This window comes from Leptodactylus fuscus, chromosome 6 (genome assembly GCF_031893055.1).
Source record: "Leptodactylus fuscus isolate aLepFus1 chromosome 6, aLepFus1.hap2, whole genome shotgun sequence".
NCBI lineage: Eukaryota > Metazoa > Chordata > Amphibia > Anura > Leptodactylidae > Leptodactylus > Leptodactylus fuscus.
Genome location: NC_134270.1, coordinates 139,970,461 through 139,997,956, shown reverse-complemented (window position 1 = coordinate 139,997,956; position 27,496 = coordinate 139,970,461). Strand labels below are relative to the sequence as shown.

General features: G+C 42.0%; 1 protein-coding gene across 3 annotated transcripts in view; it reads right to left on the bottom strand.

Annotated features, from left to right (window-relative positions):
• Positions 1-11,366: 11,366 nt before the first annotated feature.
• Positions 11,367-27,496, bottom strand: part of SEC14L1 (SEC14 like lipid binding 1) — a 33,973-nt gene continuing 17,843 nt past the window's right edge. Inside the window, exons 4-19 of one of the 3 annotated variants that reach the window (XR_012716901.1) lie at positions 24,945-25,094; positions 24,127-24,258; positions 22,719-22,847; positions 22,403-22,634; positions 21,466-21,575; positions 21,156-21,345; positions 19,477-19,565; positions 18,493-18,563; positions 16,995-17,166; positions 16,774-16,908; positions 16,551-16,685; positions 16,177-16,428; positions 15,924-16,102; positions 14,871-14,972; positions 12,045-14,164; positions 11,367-11,993 (exon numbers count right to left, since the gene is read on the bottom strand). Coding sequence is in view for 2 of the 3 variants with exons in the window: in XM_075277372.1 (XP_075133473.1) it covers positions 13,927-14,164; positions 14,871-14,972; positions 15,924-16,102; positions 16,177-16,428; positions 16,551-16,685; positions 16,774-16,908; positions 16,995-17,166; positions 18,493-18,563; positions 19,477-19,565; positions 21,156-21,345; positions 21,466-21,575; positions 22,403-22,634; positions 22,719-22,847; positions 24,127-24,258; positions 24,945-25,094 (2,316 nt within the window). In the remaining variant the exon portion in view is untranslated. Of the gene's footprint in view, positions 14,352-14,870; positions 14,973-15,923; positions 16,103-16,176; positions 16,429-16,550; positions 16,686-16,773; positions 16,909-16,994; positions 17,167-18,492; positions 18,564-19,476; positions 19,566-21,155; positions 21,346-21,465; positions 21,576-22,402; positions 22,635-22,718; positions 22,848-24,126; positions 24,259-24,944; positions 25,095-27,496 lie in introns of all 3 variants that reach the window. The other 2 variants (XM_075277372.1, XM_075277373.1) reach the window with 2 other exon arrangements.

The window sequence follows — 27,496 nt, the reverse complement described above, 5'->3', positions numbered from 1 at the left end:
ACAACTTGACCTTAAAAGGTAATTAGAAAGGTTCTCTGTTCCCTTTAATAATAACCTACCATAACGAATGAAGTGCTTCGAGTAATGAGATACAACCTCCTACATAATACGGCTACTGGAACACTTATGATGGCGTCGCCACAGGAATACCTTTTTGTATAGGAAATGTTTCGTAAAAATGTATCCTTGCCGACGCAGTCCCTTGGGATTACATGGAGACGTCAGATTACTGGGGTTTGTCGTGTCCTCTTAAAATGCCTAGGATTAAGCCTTTTAACTAGAACAAGGGAGCAGAAGCGTGTCTGTGATACAATGCTTTTCCGGGAATTAATGTAACATCCTTGCCGTAATGATGCGCCTTATTACACTTACTACAGATTCGCCATTACCAGCCTCTTAATGCTACAGAATAAAGGAACATGATCTTAGAAGCTGCATTACTATTAATATCTAGGAAAGCTTCTTCTCCTACATGCCGTGCTCTGTGCACATTTATGTAAGGCACAGCGGGTAGCAATGGCTTGACTCATACAAAGTCTCTTTGATCATTTGCTTATTAGTGAAGTTTGTTAGTCTTTGGCTGGACAGAGCAGGAGACCAAATTCTAAAGTTTTTGTTCCTATAAAATTTCCTGCTCCACATCTCATGTCCATGTACCCTGTCATGACACAAAGACATCATAAGCACTACCCGGGGGGACTCAAATTAATTCATGTCATCTTTGCAGCCTGAACATAGGACTACATATTATATAGGTAAGTACTGAGAAAAAGTTGTAGGCAGGCACCCACATTGCAGCAGGGTGATAATCCTAAACATACATCCAGTGTCATTATGAAGAGATAACATGGTCCCCCACAGAGCCCTGATCGGAACATCATCCAGTCCGTCTGGCATTACATGAAGAGACAGAAGGATTGGAGCAAGTCTACAACCAAAGATCTGTTCTTAGTTCTCCGAGATGACGAGAACAATATCCCTGTCAAGTTCCTTCAAAAACTTCCACAAATGTACCGAGATGAACTGATGGAAGGCAAGGAGCAATGGTCAAACCAAATATTGATGGGATTTAGATTTCTCATTTCTTCATTTTGGTAACTATTATCTCTTCTATTTCTGAAGGCATTCTTACTTTGCAGCATTTTTTCCACACCTGCCTAAAATATTTACACAGTACTGTATATAGTATAGTCTTGTAGCTGTACAAAAACAAAAACAGTGTCTTCAGGGCTCAAAAACGGTCACCCCCTTTAAGAACAATCGTTCATCTGAAATAGTAAGGTACTGCTCATTCACATGGAAAGTCTGAATTTCACTTACCCTCTGTGCCGAAGTGATCGACACCAAGAACAATGTCTTAAGGGTCAAGAATTTAATAGCAATCTCTGAGAAAGGCTCAAACAGAGAACAGGTTTAACTTGACAGAACAAGATTTACACTTCAAGGAGGAAATTCTAGGACTCCATCTCTCAGCATCACTGAGAAACACGAAAACCCTTTTTTGACATTTTGATCAGAAATTCTGGTGAAAGGGTTGACAGCTCTTAGTAACCTGAAGTTTGATATTTGACATCCTGGTCTAAGATGAATCAGAAACTCCTTGCAAGGAGCGTTGACAGTAATGCGCTCCCAACCCCTGTTGTACATTGATGTTCTCACTTTACCCAATAGACTCTGGTTGTCAGCGACAGTCGCCAATCTATAGACCTTCTTACGGAAGATGAAGTGGTCATGCATGATTTTTTGTGGTTGGACAAAGGTTTGATTTTTTTTGCTCCAGTTTACATTCCAGCCGAGTTGGGACAAGTGATGGCGAGGCTGGGCAATTTATGGACTCCTCTGAATTCACAAGTAAATCATGCGTTTCTCAAGTGAGTGGCGGACATGACCGATATATTGAACCTACAAACAGCAGCCAAAGACTACCATTAGACCAAGTGAGGAACAGATGGAGGAAGAGATAACTAGATATAGAGCAGATGTGCTGGGCAAACACGTGATGAGCAGATAGAAGGAACAGAAAGGAAGAAAAACTGATACAGAAGGTGTTTACACAATGTAGTAGAACTGTAATGTGAGAGCGGTACATGAAGAAGATTGTGCGTGGGAACAAAGACATAAAACCACGCAGAAGAAGGACAGAACCACGAGAAGGAGCTTCAATACGAGGAGAGGTTGATATGTGGACATATACAGAAGATAAGGAAGTGTCGTGTTCCAAAAAAAACTTTGAGAAACTGTAAGAAAAAGATGAGAAGTGCAGATACATGGTTTCTGAAAAGGTAGTATAACCTTATTTGTAGTGCAAATATCTCTCAAGGTGTTCACCAGAATCTGATAATACGTGTTTAGATCAAAAGTGACATTGTAGCTGAAGTATCTCAAGATGATAGATTTGGTTATAAACTGGAAGAGATCCATACATATGTGTATTCTATACAGTTAGGGACACACACACACACACACATACAGTCCTATGAAAAAGTTTGGGCACCCCTATTAATCTTAATCATTTTTAGTTCTAAATATTTTGGTATTTGCAACAGCCATTTCAGTTTGATATATCTAATAACTGATGGACACAGTAATATTTCAGGATTGAAATGAGGTTTATTGTACTAACAGAAAATGTGCAATATGCATTAAACCAAAATTTGACCGGTGCAAAAGTATGGGCACCTCAACAGAAAAGTGACATTAATATTTAGTAGATCCTCCTTTTGTAAAGATAACAGCCTCTAGTCGCTTCCTGTAGCTTTTAATCAGTTCCTGGATCCTGGATAAAGGTATTTTGGACAAACAATTCAAGTTCAGTTAAGTTAGATGGTCGCCGAGCATGGACAGCCCGCTTCAAATCATCCCACAGATGTTCAATGATATTCAGGTCTGGGGACTGGGATGGCCATTCCAGAACATTGTAATTGTTCCTCTGCATGAATGCCTGAGGATTTGGAGCGGTGTTTTGGATCATTGTCTTGCTGAAATATCCATCCCCGGCGTAACTTCAACTTCGTCACTGATTCTTGAACATTATTCTCAAGAATCTGCTGATACTGAGTGGAATCCATGCGACTCTCAACTTTAACAAGATTCCCGATGCCGGCATTGGCCACACAGCCCCAAAGCATGATGGAACCTCCACCAAATTTTACAGTGGGTAGCATGTGTTTTTCTTGGAATGCTGTTTCTTTTTGGACGCCATACATAACGCCTTTTTTTATAACCAAACAACTCAATTTTTGTTTCCAAAATGAAGCTGCCTTGTCCAAATGTGCTTTTTCATACCTCAGGCAACTCTATTTGTGGCGTACGTGCAGAAACGGCTTCTTTCTCATCACTCTCCCATACAGCTTCTATTTGTGCAAAGTGCGCTGTATAGTTGACCGATGCACAGTGACACCATCTGCAGCAAGATGATGCTGCAGCTCTTTGGAGATGGTCTGTGGATTGTCCTTGACTGTTCTCACCATTCTTCTTCTCTGCCTTTCTGATAGTTTTCTTGGCCTGCCACTTCTGGGCTTAACAAGAACTGTCCCTGTGGTCTTCCATTTCCTTACTATGTTCCTCACAGTGGAAACTGACAGGTTAAATCTCTGAGACAACGTTTTGTATCCTTCCCCTGAACAACTATGTTGAACAATCTTTGTTTTCAGATCATTTGAGAGCGGGCTGTCCATGTTCGGCGACCATCTAACTTAACTGAACTTGAATTGTTTTGTAGAAAGAAATGGTCCAAAATACCTTCATCCAGGATCCAGGAACTGATTAAAAGCTACAGGAAGTGACTAGAGGCTGTTATCTTTGCAAAAGGGGGATGTACTAAATATTAATGTCACTTTTCTGTTGAGGTGCCCATATTTTTGCACCGGTCAAATTTTGGTTTAATGCATATTGCGCATTTTCTGTTAGTACAATAAACCTAATTTCAATCCTGAAATATTACTGTGTCCATCAGTTATTAGATATATCAAACTGAAATGGCTGCTGCAAACACCAAAATATTTAGAACTAAAAATGATTAAGATTAATAGGGGTGCCCAAACTTTTTCATAGGACTGTATATATAGAGAGAGATTAGGGAGGTTGGATCATGATTAATAATGATACAAGTATTAAAGCAAATATGTCAGGTGATGTCTGAGGATTGATAGAGAGACAGAAGTTGAGATCAGCATATACTGTATATAACAGAGCTCAGCTTCTCTCCTATATATCACAGAGCTCAGCTTCCCTCCTCTATCATATAACCCTATATATCACAGAGCTCAGCTTCTCTCCTCTATCGTATAACCCTATATATCACAGAGCTCAGCTTCTCTCCTCTATCATATAACCCTATATATCACAGAGCTCAGCTTCTCTCCTCTATCGTATAACCCTATATATCACAGAGCTCAGCTTCTCTTCTCTATCATATAACCCTATATATCACAGAGCTCAGCTTCTCTCCTCTATCATATAACCCTATATATCACAGAGCTCAGCTTCTCTCCTCTATCATATAACCCTATATATCACAGAGCTCAGCTTCTCTCCTCTGTCATATAACCTATATATCACAGAGCTCAGCTCCTCTCCTCTATCATATAACCCTATATATCACAGAGCTCAGCGTCTCTCCTCTATCATATAACCCTATATATCACAGAGCTCAGCTTCTCTCCTCTGTCATATAACCTATATATCACAGAGCTCAGCTCCTCTCCTCTATCATATAACCCTATATATCACAGAGCTCAGCTTCTCTCCTCTATCATATAACCCTATATATTACAGAGCTCAGCTTCTCTCCTCTATCATATAACCCTATATATCACAGAGCTCAGCGTCTCTCCTCTATCATATAACCCTATATATCACAGAGCTCAGCGTCTCTCCTCTATCATATAACCCTATATATCACAGAGCTCAGCTTCTCTCCTCTATCATATAACCCTATATATCACAGAGCTCAGCTCCTCTCCTCTATCATATAACCCTATATATCACAGAGCTCAGCTTCTCTCCCTCTATTATATAACCCTATATATCACAGAGCTCAGCTTCTCTCCTCTATCATATAACCCTATATATCACAGAGCTCAGCGTCTCTCCTCTATCATATAACCCTATATATCACAGAGCTCAGCTTCTCTTCCTTTATGATATATCAATGACAATGACAAACATTTGCAATGTCCTTTTTTTTAATGGAGACTCAAAGTGCAAAACCGCATTTTGCCTTTTGGAGAATCGCAGTTTACACCATATTTCTATAGTTCCAGAGTTCAATCGCGGTGCGTTTCCCACCAGTCCAGGCTTGTAGATGTTGTTCTGTGGTCATGAACAACCAATAAGATCAGCTCCTAATAAAGTTATTTTTTATCGTTGCTGCTTCCAGAGTCAATTTGGCGCTCTCGCCTGGCGGACAATCTTGGCAACACATGATATTCCTAGGGAAGGTTTATTAAATTAGGTTGCATAGTTGTTGTTACGTAAAATCCCAACAAACCCAAATGTTATTTTAACATTGTTATAGGGTTCTCTCTGTAGACACAATTCGTGCAGAAAAATATTAGGCACTTATGTCTTGTAAGTGGGTTAATACATGCGGAAAAAAAAAAAGACTCTTGCTTGAGATGGAGTTCGTGCAGAAATTGCCATAGCAACTAACTGGCAGATACTTTTCTGGGCATCCAGATCTAGTCCCTGGCTTCACTTCGTGAATGTTGAAGGACCTTGTCTATTACTGTCATTATCCTCTACTTGTAAGACGTAGTAAAAAATGAAGGCAGCTTCAATAAATTCTTCCCCGTTTCTGTTCTTTACACCAGTGACCAGAAGACCGCACTTCCACAGCCTGAAGAAGCTCCATAATGACCTAAGGGAGTTGGAGTCTTCAGAATATAAACTTTGCTGGCTTCTAATTTATTTTTAATCACTATGTCCTATACCGAAGACATAGTACATAATGGAAGCCTACAGGGATTGTCTATAAGAGCGAACACAAGCCAGCACTACATGAAAGTTTCTTAGGATGCTTTGAAGAACGATGGAAAAAAAAATGTCTTCTATATATTGAATTAATTTCCGGTAGAGGTCACTTTATGCTGTATATTCGTTGCCTTATTCCTTTTCATTGACTGGTTTACTTTATGGGCTCATTTCGTATTGAAGGAAAAAGTGAATTTACATCTTTGGCCAGTCTTGAGAACAAAGTTAACCAAAATCACTGACTTTGGTCCCACTGGCTGACTATCTTGGGAGTACGGTTCTCCTCAACAGATGCTGAGGGGAAAAAAGAAAGTCTTTAAAACAAATCTGTGACCCAAAGTTACTAAATGTACCCACTGTATAGACACTCATTGATAAAAGTATCTGTAATGAAAGTGGGGTCTCCTCTATTCAAAGCAAAACCTTACTTGCAGAATCTTGCTTGGCCCTAGGGGTGGAGAACCTGTGTACTTACGTGGGGAAGATCACTAGCTCCTAATGAAAATGTGCCCTGATGTCCCCGATGGCCTAGGCTTCTAAGGCTTGCATGTCCAAATCCAGTTAGTGCCCAAGTGTAGGATGACCAAGCTGCATTCCCTATTTTTTGAGTGGCAGTGTAAAACCAATGAAAGAAACCACACACTTGAAGTGGACGTAGTGGGACTTCTTCAAGCGCTGTAGACTGATCCACATCAATTGATTCCTTGGCCAGAATTGGTTATGTAGATGGACTCACTGGCTCTCCTTGGAAGTGACATCACAGCCAGATATTCTAAAGTGTTGTCTGCAGTTAGATGGCGCTCTGGGCCCTGTCCAATGTCAGACTGGTCCAGCAGTATACCAGATGATCTGCTACTAGGCCCAGGCTCTAACACAATTATAGTCTAGCAGAAGATACTACAGTGGCTTAGTGGTTAGCAATTTAGCTTTGCTAAATCTGTCCTAAATCTGACCAAGGACATCTGCAAGGAGTTTGTATGTTCTCTCCGTGTTTCTGTGGGTTTCTTACGGGTACTCCAGTTTCCTCCCACACTTTAAAGGCATATTGATAAGGAACATAAGTTGTGAGCCCTATACGGCACAGTTCCTAAGAGCCCTGACAGTGTTCTACACTATGTTTTATAGATAGGTTCCTAGGAGCCCTGACAGTGTTCTACACTATGTTTTATAGATAGGTTCCTAGGAGCCCTGACAGTGTTCTACACTATGTTTTATAGATAGGTTCCTAGGAGCCCTGACAGTGTTCTACACTGTTTTATAGATAGGTCCCTAGGAGCCCTGACAGTGTTCTACACTGTTTTATAGATAGGTTCCTAGGAGCCCTGACAGTGTTCTACACTATGTTTTATCGATAGGTTCCTAGGAGCCCTGGCAGTGTTATACACTATGTTTTATCGATAGGTTCCTAGGAGCCCTGGCAGTGTTATACACTATCAACCTATAAGTCATTTTCTGTTGTGGTGTTATCGCAAGATAGCTTGTCTTCTTATTCCCAGTATGTATTCTCTCTCAGTGTGATGGCAGCCACGTCTCTTTGTAAGCATTGTTGATAGTGGCTGAATGGACACAATGAGACGTGTAATGTTAATGTGTGTTCCTACTGATACTATCCATTAGTCCTTTATGTACATGATAAGTTACTGAATCACGTAATAAATGTGCAAGATTGAAGATGAATAATGCCAAATTAAGGTATTTACCATGTGATTGAGATATTGACTAGACAATGTGCAAGTTTGAGAGAAAAACAAAATGAGAAGAGGGGACACACTTGTTCACAAAATGTCATTATTGTTGGGAAAATCTATATACAGAGAAAAGCAGCCTCTCCATTAAAAACTGGATTGTAAAACACCCTGGTTCTCGAAATCTGTGTTGTTTCCAGCAGTGGGACAAACCCTGATCAGCAAGTTACCCCCCAAAACTGTGGTGTGTTTAAAGGGGCTCTATCACAGGGAAGTGTCATTTTTAACTAATCACATCCTTGCATAGCCTTTAGAAAGGCTATTCCACATCTACCTTTAGTATGTAGATTGCCTCAGTGGTTTCTGAATAAGTCAGTTTTTATTCATATGCTAATGAGCTTCCAGCCAGCACAGGAAGTTTCCAGCAGCACTCATCTCTGCTATTATCTCCAATGTGTGTGTGAAAACAGGAAGCTGAGTCATCAGCAACAGCCAGTGCATATACTCCCATAGGAAACAATAGCAAAGGGTTGCACGATGCATCGTGCACCGGTCTAATTAGCATATGAATAAAAAATGGACTTATTCAGAAACCACTGAGGCACTCTACATACTAAAGGTAGGTGTGGAATAGCCTTTCTAAAGCTTATGCAAAGAGGTGATTAGTTAAAAATTACTTTTCCCAATGATAGAGCCCCTTTAAGGGAGGCTCTTGGAGAGGGGTTAGATGCTAAATATCAGGCTATGACCTGGCTCTTTTCCATTCTTTCCTATCACTGGCTCAACTGCGCCAACTATAAAATAAATTTAGGCTACAATTATTAACATTACATGGTTTACTATGGCACTTACCTGTAGAAAAAAGCTCAAACTAAATATGAAAGAGTTGGGGGAAGCGTCATGGTATCTTACCTGCAGTATAATGACATCCTCTTTACCGTAAACTATGTGTTGGGAAAGGATATAGACTCCTTCATGCACTACTCAATAGCGCATAGTCTCCAGAATTACTTTGTTATTCCCCCATACCCTTCCCCCAAGAATTTCAAAAGAAAATATAGCAAAAATAAGCTCTACAGCTAGCCAAAAACTCCAAGCAGATGTTGACCCAATGACTGCTGGCAGCTGAGCATACATGTATTCTGCTTGGAAGACTCAAGTAAGCCAGGATGCATCTGCTTGTCACTTCACTCCTCCTGTCAACAAAAGGATCAGGCATGTTGAACTCAACCAGCCCAATCTATCACCACAATGTCTTCTGTCAAGGGAAATAGATGAAGCCACATCAGATAGTTGGCTAGTCCTTCTTAAAGTGAGGTAACACTACCCCAATGGTACGTTCACACGGCAGGAGTTCCTCTTCATGTTTTACCTCCCTATTCGGCCATGGCCTAGCTGCAATAGGGATGCCAGCACATGGGGACTCCGCACTTCAGGATGCATCTGGGGGATCTTGTGACATGACCTGTAGCCCTAGTTCATAGTGTGAAGCCTCATTCTATCCTCACACTGAACATTATTATTCGTTAGCAATGCTGTAGTGATGTGGCTGCTGCGAGTGGAGTTTGTATATCCCTGTGTAGCATATTGCTTTAGGCTATCTTGGATGCACATTTCTTCGTGAATACCATTTTCTGCCTGACAGGCTGCGGTATATGTTGTTATATCCCTTGATGAGTCCTAATGTGTATTGGGATGAAACATGGATGCCGGGATAGATTGTTTACACTTTTGCATTATTTTTCACGTTTAGGGAGGGGCTTTTTAGGGCCTCAATATTGTAGGGTCAGGTTCCAGTCAAAGTCATATGCTGGTTAGGGCATTGCCCCCGAGTTAGGCTTTAGGGTCAATGTTTAGTCTTATTAGGTTCATCTATGGACAGGGGCACCCCCCTATTGTTACTGTTCCCTGGCCTTTCACCCATTCGCGTCCATTGCAGTGTGTACATATACAGTAAGACCTTGTTTATATTACACTATATGTGCTGGGCCGCCATGCCCCTATATTTTCCTGTGTCTTGGAATAGTAGAAGATGGATCCTTTGGGATTTCCAGGAAAGTGTCCTATTTGGTTGTATTTTACTATATCTACTAAATGTTAAGTTTTATTGATTATCATTTGGATTTACAACGCAGCACATTGGAATATTGATAGCCTGCCGCTGCTGATCTGACCAAGATGAATGGATCTAAACAGCTAGGAATCTTCAAGCAAGATCATGCAAGGTACTTCTTTCGTCAGCATTATGCTGCGCACTCTGCCACCCATTGAAAACAATGGGAATCTGGGGTGGATTCGGGAGCAGAATCCGCACCTAAATCTCTCTGTGAACTGATCCTAATGTTTGTGGCCAGCTTAACGCTCAGCAGTTGTCATGTCTTTGCTGTGGTGTCTACACTGGAAAGCAGGGGTCTGCTTGCTGATCTAATTCAAGCAGCCTCCAGCTGTGGCTTCAGCAATGTTGCTGATGCAAGATCAATGGGAGGCAGAAAGAGAAAATTATTCTGACACACTAGAATCAGAAGCAAAAAAAGAAAAAAAACTTCAGTATTACCCATATGGCTGAGCTGGTTTGCAATGCTTAAAATCTTTGGCAAACCCTTAGTAGGAAATTGATGCGTTGCAGACTCAGAAGACACTCCGGGCTGCCGTTGTTTTTCCTCCATCGGCTAACCCACTGTGAAGATGTCGGAATTACACAGGTTGTATTTGGAGCCAATGCCAGTAGCGAGCACAGAGTGATCAGGTATTATGGCTGCAAGTCACGTCCCAGCCACTGCAATAATATTAATTCTGCCTAATATTTCTCTTTTCTGCCAAAAAACTGAACCCGAAACTGAATGTGAGATTCCATCTTCGGAGCATCAAACTGCTGTCCTGGTGGCAATAAGCCTGTCAGTGACAGGTCACATTAATAATGCAAGCACTGCATTACCTTACACCTAGGCTTGAGCTTAGATCTTTATATATAGTACCTTACGGGGTGTCCGTGGCCATTGTCCGTACAAGATTTTAGCAACGGACATTCCAATTGGATTTTATTTTGTGTCCTTTAGTGTCAGTTTACAACTACGTCTGTTTTTTCATGCGGACAAAAAAAATCCTACATGCAGGACTTTTCTGTCTGTTTGAAAAAAATGGACAGCGAGTATAATATATATATATATATGTATATATATATATATGTATATATATATATATATATATATATATATATATATATATATATATATATATATATATATATATATTTTATACGGCACCAACTATACTCTGAGCCCTACCTTAAAGAAAAACTGCCAGCTTATATCAGTGCTGATGCTGCTGTGATCACAGGACTAGGTTAACAAGTCTCATCTGGGACACTGGGTAATATTTATTGTAGACCTCGCTCTGCTTCTCTAGTTTAATTCAGCCTGAAGAAAAAAAAAAAAAAAAGTCTAATTTAAGTCTCCTCTTTCTCTTCCCTTTATGAAACAGAATGGGTTTTACGAGGCCAATAAATAATGTAGCTCATTTTTCCCCTTCAATATAGCTTACAAATGTGAACGTACACCGTGAAATGCATCTCCTAACAAGTTTTAGGTGGATCACTGGAGGCATGCTATATAACCAGAATCAATATTTCGAGTCAATATATATGAGGTGGCTCGAAATGTATCAGAGCGTGAAAAAAAATAAATAAATAAATAAATAAATCAAAACCAGTTATTATACAGCTTCAATGTTTATTATAGTTAACAATTAAAAAATGCTTTGAAAAGCTACCTGTATGTTAAATAGTCAGAACAGAGCTTGAGGTCATGTCGTGTCATTACAATGTACTATGGCCACACACGCACAGTCACACCCTTCTCGGAGAAAAGAATACTTACAAATGATATGCATAAGACATGAAAAACCGCCAATGAAAAAGAGAAAAAACGCAAATCGTAAAAGCACAACATTTCATAGAAAGCCGTAGCTTTCCAAGCCCACACATGCCCGAAAATGGCTAAGCTCCAATCCTAGCCTCTGTGAGGGTCTCCCAATACTTAACACCTGGTGGAATGAATAAAGGGTGCAACGGGTTAAGGGAGGGGGTCTACACAGTATCCAGTGAACAAGGCACAGCCCTGTCATCTGGGAAATAAGCCCTTATTTCCAGGATATTAGGGATAGCCTCACAATGCAAAGAGGGAACGAAAGGCAAGCGAAGGGTTTCCACGCAGAATTACATTCACACCAAGGGTGGTGAACATCCATGGTACAAAATGTGGAATTGTTGTGCATTATCTTAACCCATCCGATACACCACACATACACACAATAACAATTGCAAGACAAGACCAGTCCCTAGGAAAAAAAACCTCTACAGGATCAATCCTTTCAGGACTGACACCCAACTGGCATAAAGACTATCTATTGTGCAAACTTACACCATTTTCTCAAGGCCCGAGTGTCAATAGCCATCAGCCTAACTCGAGTAGTAACAATCTAAAAACTAGTACATAAGATGTGGAGGGGTCGGATCCAGAGATGGCTCTAATAGTAACGTGGTAGGTAAGAGATTACCGACTATAGCTCAGTACATGCGGAGGGTAGAGGTCTTTGGTAAGGGGGCAGAATACTAATATAAATCATACATATATATATATCTTTCTCTCTGTGTATATATTTTTAGGACTACCTACAATTGCAACTCCCTAGATTGTCAACTAAAGACACTGAAGTTAAAATTCTACTTTTTAATTAGGCCGGTAAAGGGATGTCAAGACAAGAAATTTGGAAAATTCTTCTCTTGGCCAGACCGTCCCTTTTAGATGCGTTTTTAAAGAGACTCAATCAGTCCGTTTTAGCAAGGACTTGCTCTCCCCATAAAAATAACAATAGAGAAGAACCATTTTCAGTACTGTGCTGTTCCTCTCTAATTCCTCCTGGAAACACTTGAACAAATTGTGGATCAGGTAAGAACCCTGTCCTTGGTTTATTAATATACTGCCACAAGGAATAACAGAGTTCTAAGAAAAGGTGACCCAGTATTGTTATTTTATGAGAATGTAGCAGACAGGTTAGGTCCTCTGTAAGGAATATAAAACACCAGTAATGGAGCAATTGGACCTGGAAGAACATTTGGATGGGGAAAGGACCCAATGTAAAAAAAGGTAAGATCCAAGGACCCATAGCCCCAAATATTTACTGGTGATCGTGGTTTTCCCACTAGCAGCACCCCATTGCTCATGAATGCTGGGGGTCAGTCCCCTAACAATCGGGTTAGAGGATAAGTGTTAGTAGTGGGAAAATCTCTTTAGGAAAACAGACCAATCATGACTTATGTGTAGGAGTCTGAAGATTTTAACATCCAGACACTGGCCAGACCCTGGAACTGGAGATTCTTAAAGACTGGAGACAATCTTTAGGTTATGTTGAGCCCCCGAAATACTGAAAGTACATTTGTTGATCTAACGTGAGATCTGATTTAACCAACCACTGTCATATGTGACCAAATAGTTAAAACAAATATAGTCACATTATGTGGAGTGAAACATTGTGGGAATGTAAGGTAAATATTGTCCCAATCACTAAGATCTTGCTTTGCAAGCATGTGATGTCGCCCCATGGTCCACCTGTAGATCCGATGGACCGGACGTCAATACCCCAGGTCGGTACATCTTGACCCATGCAGTCAGCCAAAAGACGAGCGCTATGATCATCTATTAGTTCATGCAAGGCCTAAAAATGGCTTCCTACACTGACGCCCTATGAGAGATCATATACATTCTCTACTATCCCAGGGTGCAGCGATGCTATTGTCTTGTCTAACTAGAAATAACTGGTGAAGTAAATCCATTAACATCTCACTGCTAGTGAAGTAAGCCAACCCTACGAGCTGTGAAAGTGCTTGGAAACGACTGTGTAAGAACCGATAGTGGCAAGTTAGAATTTACCAACCCCACCATAACACGTGGCAACCATCGGGTCCTTTGCAACAGCCACCTAAATAGCCACTTTCCAAGGATAACATTTCATGAAGAATTTCACTTTGCTGCTCCAAACTTTCCAGCCGGTGGAAATGATATGGTGTGCCTATTGCGTAAGAATATCACAGCTCTGTAGTAAGTATCAGAGGATATGGTGAAGCAGTTGTGTGAGCAGTACATGCCAACTCCTCCACAAGAGTGCAATAGAAAAGATTTCCAAGACTGCTTTTGCCTTGCATTAACCAGGTATGGAGTTGAAAAGCCAGAACGCCAACTCTCTGCAAATCCCTAAAATGTCATTCATGCCCTCAGGTAGAGTCGGTGGCCTCTGTTTCGATGGCAGCAGTTCCCACAGCCTCCCGGATGAATGGGAGGCGCCAAGAGGGGGGCCAACGCAGGAAGACTGGGGGTCTGAGGGTGTAGAGAGTGGAAAAGTGTTGTCCCCAGAATGAAGGGGAGAGGCGCAGGAGCCCATCCGGATTGGACTTCAGGTCTTGGGGATGAGTGAGAGAGGGGAGCACGGAGTCAGACAAAGGGAGGGGCTCTCTGTAACAACCAAAATGGAAGGAAAGGGAGAAAAAAAATAGGTAAGGGAGAGGGGAAACAAAGAAAAAAAAATGAAAAAAAGTTATACAGGTTCTTAACAGTGGGGGATAAAATGGAGGTGGAAAATTAACGCTTAAAAATGGAGATGCAAGAGCCCAAATGACCATGGATGGAAACACAGGACGGGCTGTGGAGCGGTGAAAATGGGATGCACAAGTGATGCACATGGAAAGAGAACATAAAGAAAGGTTATTAGGCCTTCCCCAGCAAAGACTGTAACCATATTAAGGTACCACATATCACAGCAACCTAATACGCTACTGGCAGGTTATAAAAATGTGAAGGAAAATTACAGCTTAGGCTATTATAGGGGTGTAAATACTTACAACACAGATACATTATGCAATGCTATACCTGATACACCGCACTTGTAGATACAAACTAATAAATGGCTCAAAGAACAAAAAGTTCCACCAAAAAGATTACATTTATCAAAGTGATGTATTATCCACAAAATGGAGAACACCCTCGGAGTGTAAAGCACAGGGCAGCACCATGAAGCCCAGAGGTGAAAAGGAGTAATGGCAAATGGTAGATAGACTGCATCAGATATGGGAGGGGGTAGAGTCTGTCAGTGAAAGGAAGGCGGTGGTGAATCTGCTCTATCGGGATTACTGGTGCAGATAAAGGTTGAAGAGCCGGCTACCTGGACACCATGGAACTTGAGTGAGACTGGCTAGAGGAGGTGGTGGCAGCACTGAGTTGTGAGAAACCACTATGGCTCGATTCCAGGCTGGTCATTGAGCCCCTGGGGAGAGAAAGGGGAAGAAGAAAAAAAAGTTAACGAATAATGAGAAGTTATGCTGCAATATATATGAATTAGTTGCTTCTAAAGAGTTTTTCCAACTTTAAACGGGTTGTCTAAGACCTGAAGTTAATTGACACTCATGAAATACACCCAACACCAAAACCAACACCCAGACCACTTATCGATCAGCTGTTTCAGCCCCTGGAAACCATATACTAGGTATATGGTCAGAAGCCCTACCCCTATTCATGTGAATGGGAGTGGAGTTGTAGCTCCAGGTGCCACTGCTACAGTGTACAAAGCTGATTCCAGCTGTATATCTAGTATATGGCTTCCAGTGGCTGAAAAACCTGATTGAGATGGTGGTCGGAGTCAGACCCCTACTGAACTGATACTTATGACCAATTCCTGTGGATATGTCATCAGTATCAATTACCTTCAGGTCCTGGACAACCCAAGAACCAACACTAAATATTTTTAATTAAAAATCTATTGCGTTTGCCCATGTGTGTCTACAGCTCCTATGCAGACCTATGTGTTTCCATGCTACCAGACTATAAAAGAGTAGTCTGATCCTGCTGGACTAGTCTGACCCGGCAGTCATACTCCGTTCCATTGACCCCCTAACAAACATAAATGTTGATAGAGAGAGAGAGAGAAGCAATACAACTTCAGGTCCAGACTACACAGGCTTTGTTTGTAGTCTAGTACCATTGAGAAACAAGTTTTTACAGACTAAACACAAAACAGTGTTACTTCATTTTGTTACAAAAGTCAACTTGAGTAAGGGAAAGCAAGTGGCTTCACCCCAATGAAAAGAATGGAAATTAGGATGGAAGCTACATGACCTGCTCCAGATCTGTAGAGGTCAGATCACTGCTTTATGACCAATCCTATAAGTAGGCCACAACATTGTCATAGCTTACACATTACCATATTAATGTGTTATACCTGAAATCCTCAGAGCCAATGATCTCTGTATAGTACATGACTTTGCACTTGTGTGAGGACACTTGTAAGGAGGCAAGAACATCATCCACACGTGGGAGGCTGCTGGTGGCACAGGCTGGCATGCTATGAAACTTCCATTGCAGGATGTAGAAACCCGGCCAGCGGGTCACATGAGAGCCCTGTAAAGTAGAAAGTTTTAGGAACCCGGGCACAAGCAAGTTTAGGCAAAAGACTAAAGGAATGTTTCAGGTACCTGCACGCTCTCTCCCTCCTTGCAGGTCAGCGGAGACTCTACCATGCTGTAATCTCGACCCAGTTGCCAAGCCTTATCGATCAGCTGAACGTTGTTACACACGGGAGATGTAATGCCATGAGCTCCAAGGGTGTCTCGCTTGGGTACCTGTGGGGCCCTCTTTGAGTGGTAAATGTTAAAAATAATGTCTCCTTTACACACGTCAAAGTCCCAGGTGATGACAGAAGAGGCGTCTACTATCTGGATTACTATCTAAATAGGAGAAGACAAAGAACATAAAGCCTTATTTTACAAGTCTTTATTGACAACTATGGCAATTGCTAATATAGTAATAACTTTTCAACATTGTCCAACGTGTATATCATCTATCCTACCTCATGTGGTGCACCCTTAAAGACGCTGGCTGACTGGTAAATGGTCTCTGTCCACAATCGGATGTCTTCACTTTCCAGTTCTTCTGGAGTCCTATACAGGGCTTTGGGAACCAGTCCGCCTTCTGAGACTTCACACTGCAAGTCAATTGTCACGCATTAGAACGTCCATCTAGGCAAAGGCACCATGTCATATGTACAAGTCTGAATATGGTCCCTTTCTTACCAGACACTCTCCACCGAGGAAATCAGGAATTATTTCTTTGTCAATATAATCAATTAATCCGCCAGGACCCTGGTAGTCATTGCCAGCATAAATAAGGAATTTTTTTCTGGTATTCTCATCTATGAAGGGACTAACCTATAACACGAGAAGACAAACATGAAAAAAATATACAAAAAAAAAATAAAAATAAAATAATACTATGTGCTTTAAGAAGAATTTACCAGTGTCCACAGGACTGGGAAGACCCTAGGAGCCCGCAAGATCAACAATCGCCCCAGGGTCTCTGGGTAATTGGCTTCCACAACTTCAATGATCCGCAGTAAGGCTTTGACACCCGGCCTCCATAGATGCCTCATATTTAACCCCTCCAAATCCACCAAGCATGTCCAGGAGCTACAAGAGAAATTATATAAATTTATGTCACAGCACATAAATTATTTCAGCCTCTTGTAAGACTGTGGCAAGAACGCCTAGAATGTGGTTGCTATTTTGTTTAATTTTTATTTTTAGCATGTTTTTTTTTTTTTTTTTTTTTTTTAACTTGAATGCAAAAATAAAGCCTGGCTTCTAATTTTATTATGCTGCAGAGCTAAACGGCAGGCAAGTCATTTTTGTAAGCTAGCAGTCCTGTTATTAATACATTATATCGTATGTGCACAATATAGCCACCAAGTGGTTACTTACTGCAACTGTGTGTATAATAGATACTGACTAGAGATGAGCGAGTACTATTCGAAACAGCAGTTACGAATAGCATGCTCCCATAGGAATGAATGGGAGCGGTTGGCGCGCAGGGGGTTAAGCGGCCTGACGCCGGCCCCGTGCCAGCTTCGTCCCTATCATTCCTATGGGAACCTGCTATTCGAAACAGTCTTCGAATAGTACTCGCTCATCTCTAATACTGACACATCCATCCATCCATCCATCTACAATAGGCAATTCTCATTTGCTAATGCTACAGAAAAAATATGTAGGACATAATGGATACCTAAAAGACCCCATAATTGTCAACGGGGCCCCCCTTGGGATCTGTCTTAAACATTTGTATTCTTCCACTTTTGTGATGAACAGACTAATACAGCACAGATGTGAATTTAGCCTTAAAACTAGTGACCATACAGCCTTATAAAACCGAATTCGGGGTGCAGTAAGCCATTTTCACTGTCCAGATAAATTGCACAGTAAAGCATGAGAACTAGAGAAAAGACCCACTAGCAACCTACCCTCCTCAATCGTCAGCCTCGATGATACAGACTGGAGGAAGACTCTCCTTATCCTTTAATATCCATATCAAGGACCATCTTACACCCATTGCATATACTATTCACTTCCATGGCATGCTAGAGATCATAGATCCACAGAAGTGAATGAAACGATGGCCACAAATTAACATATAGCACTTAGCTGAAAATGCAGGATCCTGTTCTCATGATCACTGGGGGTTCCAGAAGTTAGACCCCTAGTGATCACACACGTACCACTGTCTTGTGAAATGGGGATATAAGAGTAGGAAAACCCTTTATATTTATAATATACAACGTTTCTTTGCCACCAAAAACCAAGGCCTAAATAAGACTATGACTACATGGCAGCTTTGGCCATGACATGCTACACAGCAACAGGACACAGTGTTCGGCTGTCTGCGCTAAAGGTAGTGAATGATGTTGCAGCGCAGCCATGTATCCCTAGCCCAGTTCTCCAAGCAATGACATAACTTACCTGATGGGTCTCCCAAAAATATTGGTGTTCTCTTCACATCGCCTCAGTCCTTCCTCATTAATAGATAACACCTGATTCCAAATACAGTAACATTAAGTGTTGTAAACAGTAATTTAACAAAAATAAATAAATTAAAATACATAACTAACACTGAGGCCTTATGCGCAGTGTTAGGCCAAATCTCTCTTGAAAGGGGGGGGGGGGGGTCCAATGCTGCATCCCAATGATTATATAGCAGGTCGGAACACCAATAGAACTGAATGGGGGGCAGATGGCACTCGGAAGTCATCCAAGTGATATCGGTTGAAAAAGTGCTCTTCTAAATCTATCGGCTTACTTTGGACTCTTATACACGCACTGGTGTTAGTTCTTCACATCACATCTCCATTGCTTTTTTTGATGGCCAGCATTGTGAATATAAGCATAAAGGTCAAGAAGTGATACTACTCACAGCATATGCGTATGTAAGTGGCACTCGAGAAAGTACTACTTAAATACACAAGGACTTCTTACCTTTCACTAACCTTAACAACCACAGTCTCCAAACTGTGGCATTCCCAGTATTGGAAAACTTCAACTCCCAGCAGGCCCTAAAGCTACAGGTCTGAAATTTGCAAACTATACCTGGTTCTTACAGATTTTACCACTATGCACCAAGCATACGGATTGTAAGAGAGCATGGAATTGATGAACATCAGCTCAGTAAGAACCTGGAGGAAAAATATTAACACTGGTATTTCCTATATCAGTCTTAATCCATTACCCTGCTTGCACAGGACGTGCCCAATTTATTAATAGGGTCAGAACTCTTATTGATTTTGTGCATCTTGTGAGGTTCTTTGTGCCAAAATTGCCACTTTGGCACTAAAAACCTGCTGTGCCTATTATTGTAAATTCCCCAGACTATCTCAACATAGAGAGTTAGATCAGGTGCGTTGTTGGCCTCTGTGTGAAGAACTGCTTGATATAGTAAAGTCTACTTACATGTCTGAGTAAGGACTCCTCACCAAGGGCTCTGACCAATCCCTTTGTGTCCATCTGTCCAAGCCTTAGAACGTACAATGGACGACCATCTGTAAGACACAAGACACAGATCAATGAGTAAGAAGCACTTTTGCCTTTTCTGGAGTTAGTGGGGCTTGGTCTTGACGCACACAGAAGATCCACAACCCAAAATATGAAAAGTTGATCAAGACCTAAAATAAGCAAAAAACGTATCTGATTCTTGACACTCAAACCATTATTCAGCTGGACTCCATAGCTTAAACGTGTTTGCACTTAAATATTGCTTAAAAGAAACATGATAGATAATAAATAGCTCAAGACTGAGACCCCCAATGATCATTAGAATAGGGATCCCAAGACCCCTGTTCCTGCTGTTTGCAGTCATGTACAATTATAAAGAGGACCTTTCATGTCCTCTAGGATAGGGCATGTTGCATATGATTACAATGGTGACAATCCGCTGAATTCAACGTTGCCAGTATCTTCCCCCGTTCCTAAGATATTGGTGCCATTAGAATACAGGATAGCTGATATGTGTCTAGTTGCTATCCCACACCTTTGTGAGGACCAAGTAATGGGGTATTTGAATTGATTGGTGGTCACTCATGGGATCTCTGCTTCATTCATTGTCTGTGGTTATCTGTCTGGTCTGTGGATTGTCTATTGCAGGGGTGCCCAATACGTCGATCGCGATCTACCAGTCGATCGCAATGGACGTATGGGTCGATCGCGGGATGCAGCCAGGCATCCCTGCTGTCTGCTTCTTCACCGCGCAGGCTGAGAGTTATCACTCTCAGCCTGTGATGTAAAGAAGCAGACATGGGGGATGCCTCGGCGGCCACCTCTCACGATCCGCCCGGCCTGGCCCCGCCCACAGACACGCCCCATTCCGCCCACATGCCCGCCCCGCCCCCAGGACCGCCCCGGCCCTGCCCACAAGAAGTGGGTACTCAATCTTAGGGCTTGGCCATTTAAAGAAGTAGCTCACATGCTGAGAAAGTGTGAGCACCCCTGGTCTATTGGTATCTTCCCCCATTCCAGAGATATCTATGCCACTAGTTATGGCTACCATTATCACTGCACTATCAGGGGAAATGGCCTTACAGCTCCACATCATCTCTGGGCACTGAGGTACTGCCACGTCACTATATAAGACTAAGCAAGTGTTCTGTCAGGGGGCGATCCCCACCATCCAGCAATGACACTGAGCTGTAAGGGCAGCCCCCCTAATAGTACAATGAAAAAGGTAGCCATAACTAATGGCACCGATACCTCTGGAAAGGGAGAAGATACCAGTAGACAAACCACAAACCAAAAAGATACTCAGAGTCAACGAATGGCGCAGAGATCATGAGTGACCGCCACTCAATTAAAACGTCCCCTTACTTAGGCCGCATATAGGTTTGGACAGAAAATAGACACACAGCAGCTATCCTGCATTGCCTCTTTCATCTTTGAAGCAAGGCAACACACTTGAGGCTCCAAAGAACTCATTTGTATATTGACAAAAGTAACGCTATCTCAGCAACTGAGGAGTGAGGTTTCAGGAAGAAGGCAGCCATGTTTTTCTAATCTCATACATCCTCTTTAAATGCACTCTCCAATATCTTACATACACTATGTTTCCTATCCATAAAATCACCCTGTAAGGTACAAACCTTTGTCATGGTGGTGCCAGCCTCCAGCATAGTAATCGTGCAGAACCTGTGGCGGGTTCCAGGTATTCAGCAGGTAGTCTACTTGATGTTGCTTTCGCCAGGTGAGAGACTGGCACAGGATTTCTCTGGATTTATCAATGTTGAAGTCTCGTGCGCGCAGGAACCTCAGGATGTGCTCATCTTTGGGAATCTACATAAACAGTACAAAAATGTAGATTAGATTAGAAAGTCATATCCCAAAAACATAAGAGCATACAGCCAGAACGTTTCCTCGTTCTAATAATCTTAGCAGTGAAAAGAAAGAACCTACTTTGCCCTTGTGAGTTTCTTGCAGCCACTGTCGCAGGCGGATGAGGCAGCTCTCCTGTAATGGCGTGAGGTCTCCCAGATAGCGCTTGATGTAATCGGCATCCAATTTATCTAGATAGGATAAGACAACAGACTAAGGAGATGAGGCGGTACTGAACATGTCAGATAGTTGCCTAGTCTCAGATAGAGTACTCAATGGAGACCCTCAAACTGACTGTAAAGAATTATTGTAGAGCGCAACAAACCATGTCTGAATCAAAATATGCAACCCCTTTTTTTTGTCTCCATGGTAACAGACTACAAACAAACCCGTGTAGTCTGATCCCATTTTCTTTCATCTATGTATCTAAACCATTAGGACATTTTTTTCAAAGTAAAAAACCCCCCCCAAAAAAACAGATGTGCCAATATAACAGCCCAACATAGCCCAAAACCACTTTTTTAGCTTCCACGGGGTGCATAAAGCTCTATAAATACATTTAATATACAGTATAAAATGAGAGCTTTCCCCAGTGTATACATAAAGCATAGCGCTCTACCAATCTACTAACTTACATGTGGTAGGTTAACAAAAAGTACGAGACCTACAGATGGCAACAATTGTACAATCAGATTGCTGAGGATTGGTTTGTAGTCTATTACAGGGGTTGTGCAGTAATGGAAAACATGGCTGTTTTTGTCTCCTTAGGGAGTTGATCACACGGCATTGCCACATCTCCATCCCATTAAAATGAATGGGTCCGAGCTGCAGCTTGGTGATGTGACCAATGGATATGATGTCACTTCCTCAGAAGAAGAGAGCAACCATGTTTTTGGAGTCCTGCACAACTCCTTTAAGGAGTGTTAAGTCTCTATAGCTTCAAGTACTGTACTGTATGAGCTACAGCATAAATAGGAAGGCAAAGTTGGACTGACTATTTGAGGTCTGTAACACGTACCATCTGGAGTACTGCTGAGTGCCTCTGGTGGGCTGGATGACGTAGGAGGACCATCTCGGACACTGTGTCCATCGTTACAAGTTATGGTAGGTATGTTTTGTGCAGGGGACACAGCGTGCGTTGAGGTAGACATCTGGCACTCTTGCAGCTTGGGGGCAGGAGTCCATCGAGGCAGATGTGTAATGCCCTCCTCCTCCATTTGCTTCAAGTAATACTCTATGATTTCTTTACCCTGAAGAGGAGAAAAGCCGGTCTAGTTTAGCTGCACTTGTTCTATACTGTAGTACAGTAAGTGACATGACTGGCGGCCACTTGCCTTTTTGATATTGCTGGTATACTGTTTCATGGCAATCTTCTCTACTGTGCTCTCAAAGCCAAAGAATGATTTGATGTCCAGGCTAGCAGACTGCTCGAAGCAGGTCCAGTCATCATTGTCAGGGTGTACCTGAGGACGCAAGGTGGTTGGTTTATATCTAGCAGCACAGCATATCAACGCATTGTAATAAAGAAAAAAGACAAAGAAGTGTCTGGACAAAATGAAGGCATTTAAGCTTAAAGTCAACCTTCCAGGTGATTTCTGAAACCATATCGGAGATGCGGGAATGACGGACTGAGAGAAGCCAAGACTTGTGATATATAGGTAAAAAAAAAAAAAAAATCATGACAGGACTCCTAGGAGAGACAGTGAGAGTCCGGATTACCCCATCCCCCCCCCCCCACACACACATACAGTGATTGACAGCAGTTTATGTACACATACTTATATAAGAGGAGCTGTCAATCACTGTGTACAGGGTGATCAGACAGTTCATTGACTGTATATATCCTGGCGGCAGGCTGCTCAACTCTGCTAGGGTGTATCTGTATGTCCTTACAGAGTTTGCAGCTGCCGGAGATTATACAGCTGGTAGGTCCCCGTTCTTCTCTATACAGAGTACTAGCTCAGCACTGAGTGTACTGCTATGGGAGACACCAGGATGCAGCTTTCCCCAGTCTGGCAGTCATTAGATTTGCTAGGTGCCAGATCAGTTCTGAAGTAAGTGCAACAATGTTTTAAAGCCAAAAAATAAAAAAAAAAATGGATTTTTTTTTTTTTTTTTTTAAGTCAATACCATGACCACATTACAGGTTATACCCTCAGCCCCAGGGAACAACTATTTGTTACTTACATGAAAATTACTTTTCTAAATTCTATTTTGAAAAGTATTTTGGTAGCACTTTGTGCTTTTTAAAAAAATAATTAAATGAAAAAAAAAAGAAAGTTTTTTTTTTCTTGGATATGTTAAGAAAAAACAAAAACACACACAAAAAAAGTGAATCAAAAATATAACCCTGTGTGACCGCAAAAAAACCCTCCAAAATTATTGAAATAATCTGAATGGAAGGAAAAACAAAACAAAACAATAAAAAACAAAAAAAAACAAAACAAAAACAAGATGATATGTCATGATAGTGGATAAGCAAAGCAAGACCTTGAAGTTTCACACTGTATACCGAACAGATTTACGGGATCATCCGTGGGCATGATACGAGCTGCTGGATAGGAAGTTGAATGGACTCATTTACATAATGTATGTGCACCCTACAATACATTTATTTATACTTTTGCTTTTAGTTGTATTAAGTTAATTATTCATTCTCAGGAACACTAAGAACATCTCCGATAAAACACATCCTGTTAACCAGGTGATAACCACTGTAATGGAGGCATATTCAGTACTTACAGTGTAACAGCAATACTCATGGATTACAATACGGCTGGCAAAGCTCTCGTTGTACGCTTCAATGTGCAGAGTGCGGTCTCGTCTGTTTAGGGAGTTTTTCTGGATAAAGTATACATAGTCTACTCCTGCAATCTGGAAAACAAGAAGGGAGAAAATGGCTTTTGGACTGTTTAACCCCCTACGGTTCTGGTCACTTAAACAGTTTTAACTCTAACACCAAGATCATGTCTGTAGCCAACATAGATTTAGAGACATCACTGGTTAAAGCGAAGCTGCATATACTCACACCTTCACTTTAACCAGTGTGCAGGGGAACACAAGCAGCGACAATGAAGAGAGAGTAGGGAGTGATTTTATTTTCCTGTCCCAGTCACTTCAGATAACCCCAGGGGAGGGGGTAGAATTATCAATCAGAAGCATACTTGCCATTTAACCCCTTATATGCTGCAGTTAATTCTGACTGCAGCACCTAAGTAGTTTTACTGGGAACAAGTAAAAATAGGATTTTTTTTTCTCCCCTTGTTAAAGAAAAACCCACACAATTGGTATCAGCACATTTGTAACGACCCCTAAAATAAAATTAGTACATTTTTTTTTTATTTTTAAAATTAGTACATTATTATTCTAAATGCTGTAAAACATTAAAAATCAGATGCCAGAATTGATGTTTTCCCAACCAACCACCCTCCATGCCAAAAGACATGAAATGCTGGCTGGTTCTTTCCAGACCTCCTCATAGGCAGCACACATTATGCTGCAGCTCAGACTACAGCCACCAGTTTATCAGCCATCTTTATCCTAAAAATTAAAGCATTTACTTTTTTAAGGAGTCGGGGAGCATCCACATCCAGCTTGCAGCGTCTCTCCACCACATGCACTGCTCCATCTTCACTGTGGAACTCGTTCATGATATCGCTGCCAACAAACATGGGAATGAGATGACAAGTAGGGAATCGACGCTGATAGGCCTGGAGGAGAGAAGGGAAAAAAAGAAAAAAATTTAAAACTATGAAACATTGAAAATTATAATATGTACTGGCAAAATGTAAAGGTGTAACTACAAGCTAGATCGGAACAGAAGACCAAGACATTGTCACCTAAAACCAGAAGCCAAGAAATTGTAAGAAACCACTCTACAACTGCAAAGTGTTACAAAAACAATTCCTTTCAGTTTTTGTAGACAGTACTTTTAAGTGACAACACGGCAAGCCGGTGGTCAGCGCTCATGTCCAGGTTCAAACCCAGAGCAACATCTGCATGGAGTTTGTATGTTCTCCTCATGTGTATGTTTCCCATGGGCACTCCAGTTTAAGCCCACATTCCCTAAGGGCTCGTTCACATGGGGCAGGAGGGGCGGATTTTGGCGCTGAATCCACGTCATAATCCACCCCCTCACAATGGAGGTCTATGTAGACCGGCTAGCATGTTGCCACTCAAGGAAAAAAGAAGCAAGCTGCCCTTTCTTCAGGCGGATTCCGCAGCTGATTCAGCCCCGGCGTTCGCCTCGCGGAGGCACCCTCCGGTCTAGGCCCATTTATTTGAGCCTTCACCGCATCACTCTCAAGGCCAAAATCCACCAATCTGCTCCCCGTGTGAACGGGGCCTAATACATACCATTCAAAAGGTTAAAGGGTTGTCCAGGACCTAGGGCAGTTGAATAATGAGGACCTATCCACAAGATAGATCATCAGTATCCGATTGGTCGGGGTCAGGCTTGGCTCAAATCTGTGTTTGGGCTTCAGTTTGGGGAGTACACTTGGAGACACCCTCCAAACGGAAACCTATCAGCATAAAAAAAGCAATTACCTTAGGAAACCGGCAGACCCTATAGGCTATAATGTGGTTCTTATGGTTTCCACATGAAAACTGCGGAGAGAAAAGTGCTGCTTGCAGGACTTCTCTCTCCACTTATTTAATGCGGAAAGGGGAATGGAATGACCTGGACACAGATGTGAACTGAGCCTCAGTTGCTCGGATCCTGTCTCTATCAGCTGTTTTACTCGTTATATGCCAAGTAAATGAGATTAGACCTGCACTTCCCTGTGTCACCACTACAGTGTACGGAGCTCTGTACACTGCATACAACTTCTTGACCATACAATGTAGCAGCTCTGCCAGGAACAGCAGCTCTGCCTTTATTTGTTTTTCCCCTTCACCCCATGAAAGCATGTGGCCACCTTCCCAACCACAGTGTCATGACCCTTTGGCAAGTTTCTAAGGCACCGTTGGGTAGCGCGGCACCCCTATTGGGAATGACTGTGATCCGCGCATGTGAGGGATTTTCTTCAAAGGACAAACGTCAATGTCATGGCTGGAGGGCAGATAAAGATGAGACAAGATACCCAGTTTACTTTCAGAAATGTACAGCCAAAGGTGATACCCTTAACACCGGGCCTGTTTATATGTGACTTTGCCCCAACATAAGGCTTGCAGCCTTAGCACCAGCTCTTCTGGGTAGACGCCCAATATCCGTGTATCCAGCCGCTAGAATCTGAAGAAGTCGATTATCCATGCAGTTTCTATTGTGTTTCTAAAATGCTCATTTGGCCGTGTTCACTATACGTCACTACAGCCACTTATTCTCCTTGACTGAATTGGGTCAGAACAGAGACTGAGCGCAGCTGTACACCGCTCTGGGACACAAAAGAACGGAGGAAAGGGAGCGGAGCGAAATGACAGAAGGGAAAAGTCAGCGACTGCTGCTGGGAAGAGTATTGTTATATGAAAGGACAGAACATTGGGCCCCAGACAGGGCATTAGTTACATAGAAAGCACCCAATCACACTAACTCGTTCCAAAAATAGCTCCGGCGCCCCTCCAATTTTGCTTTCTACCAAAATATGGTCAATGCAGCAGTCAGGAACATGCTTGCTTACATTCTGCTAAACCTTCTTATCTTCAATAACCTTAGTGAAAAATGTGAGCAATGTACAGCAGATTGCCTGTTAGTCGCTGACAACCTCACTGATAAGACAGCGGCTCTCTAGTAGTCAGGCTGCCAGACGTGACAACTGTTACACTCAAAGCAGTTTTCCAGGATGTCTAATATTGATGGCCACCAGTATCGATCGGTAGGGGTCGGACTCCCAGCACCTTCATCCATTAGTTGATGTGGTATGGCACGCGTCATTTGCATTCTCTCCTTACAAGGCGCAACAAAGTCAATTTGTTAGGCTCAGACCCTTTTAATTTAAAGGGACTGCAGTACCAGATGGAGCCACTGCAAAGTGCATAGCGCTGTGTCTGGTAAACAATGAATAAGATCACTACAATCAGCTGATCAGTAGAGGTCTCAGAAGTTAGGATGTGACAGAGGAGTGCCAACCAACTTTGGTTGGAAGGACCATGATAAACTACATACAGATAAACA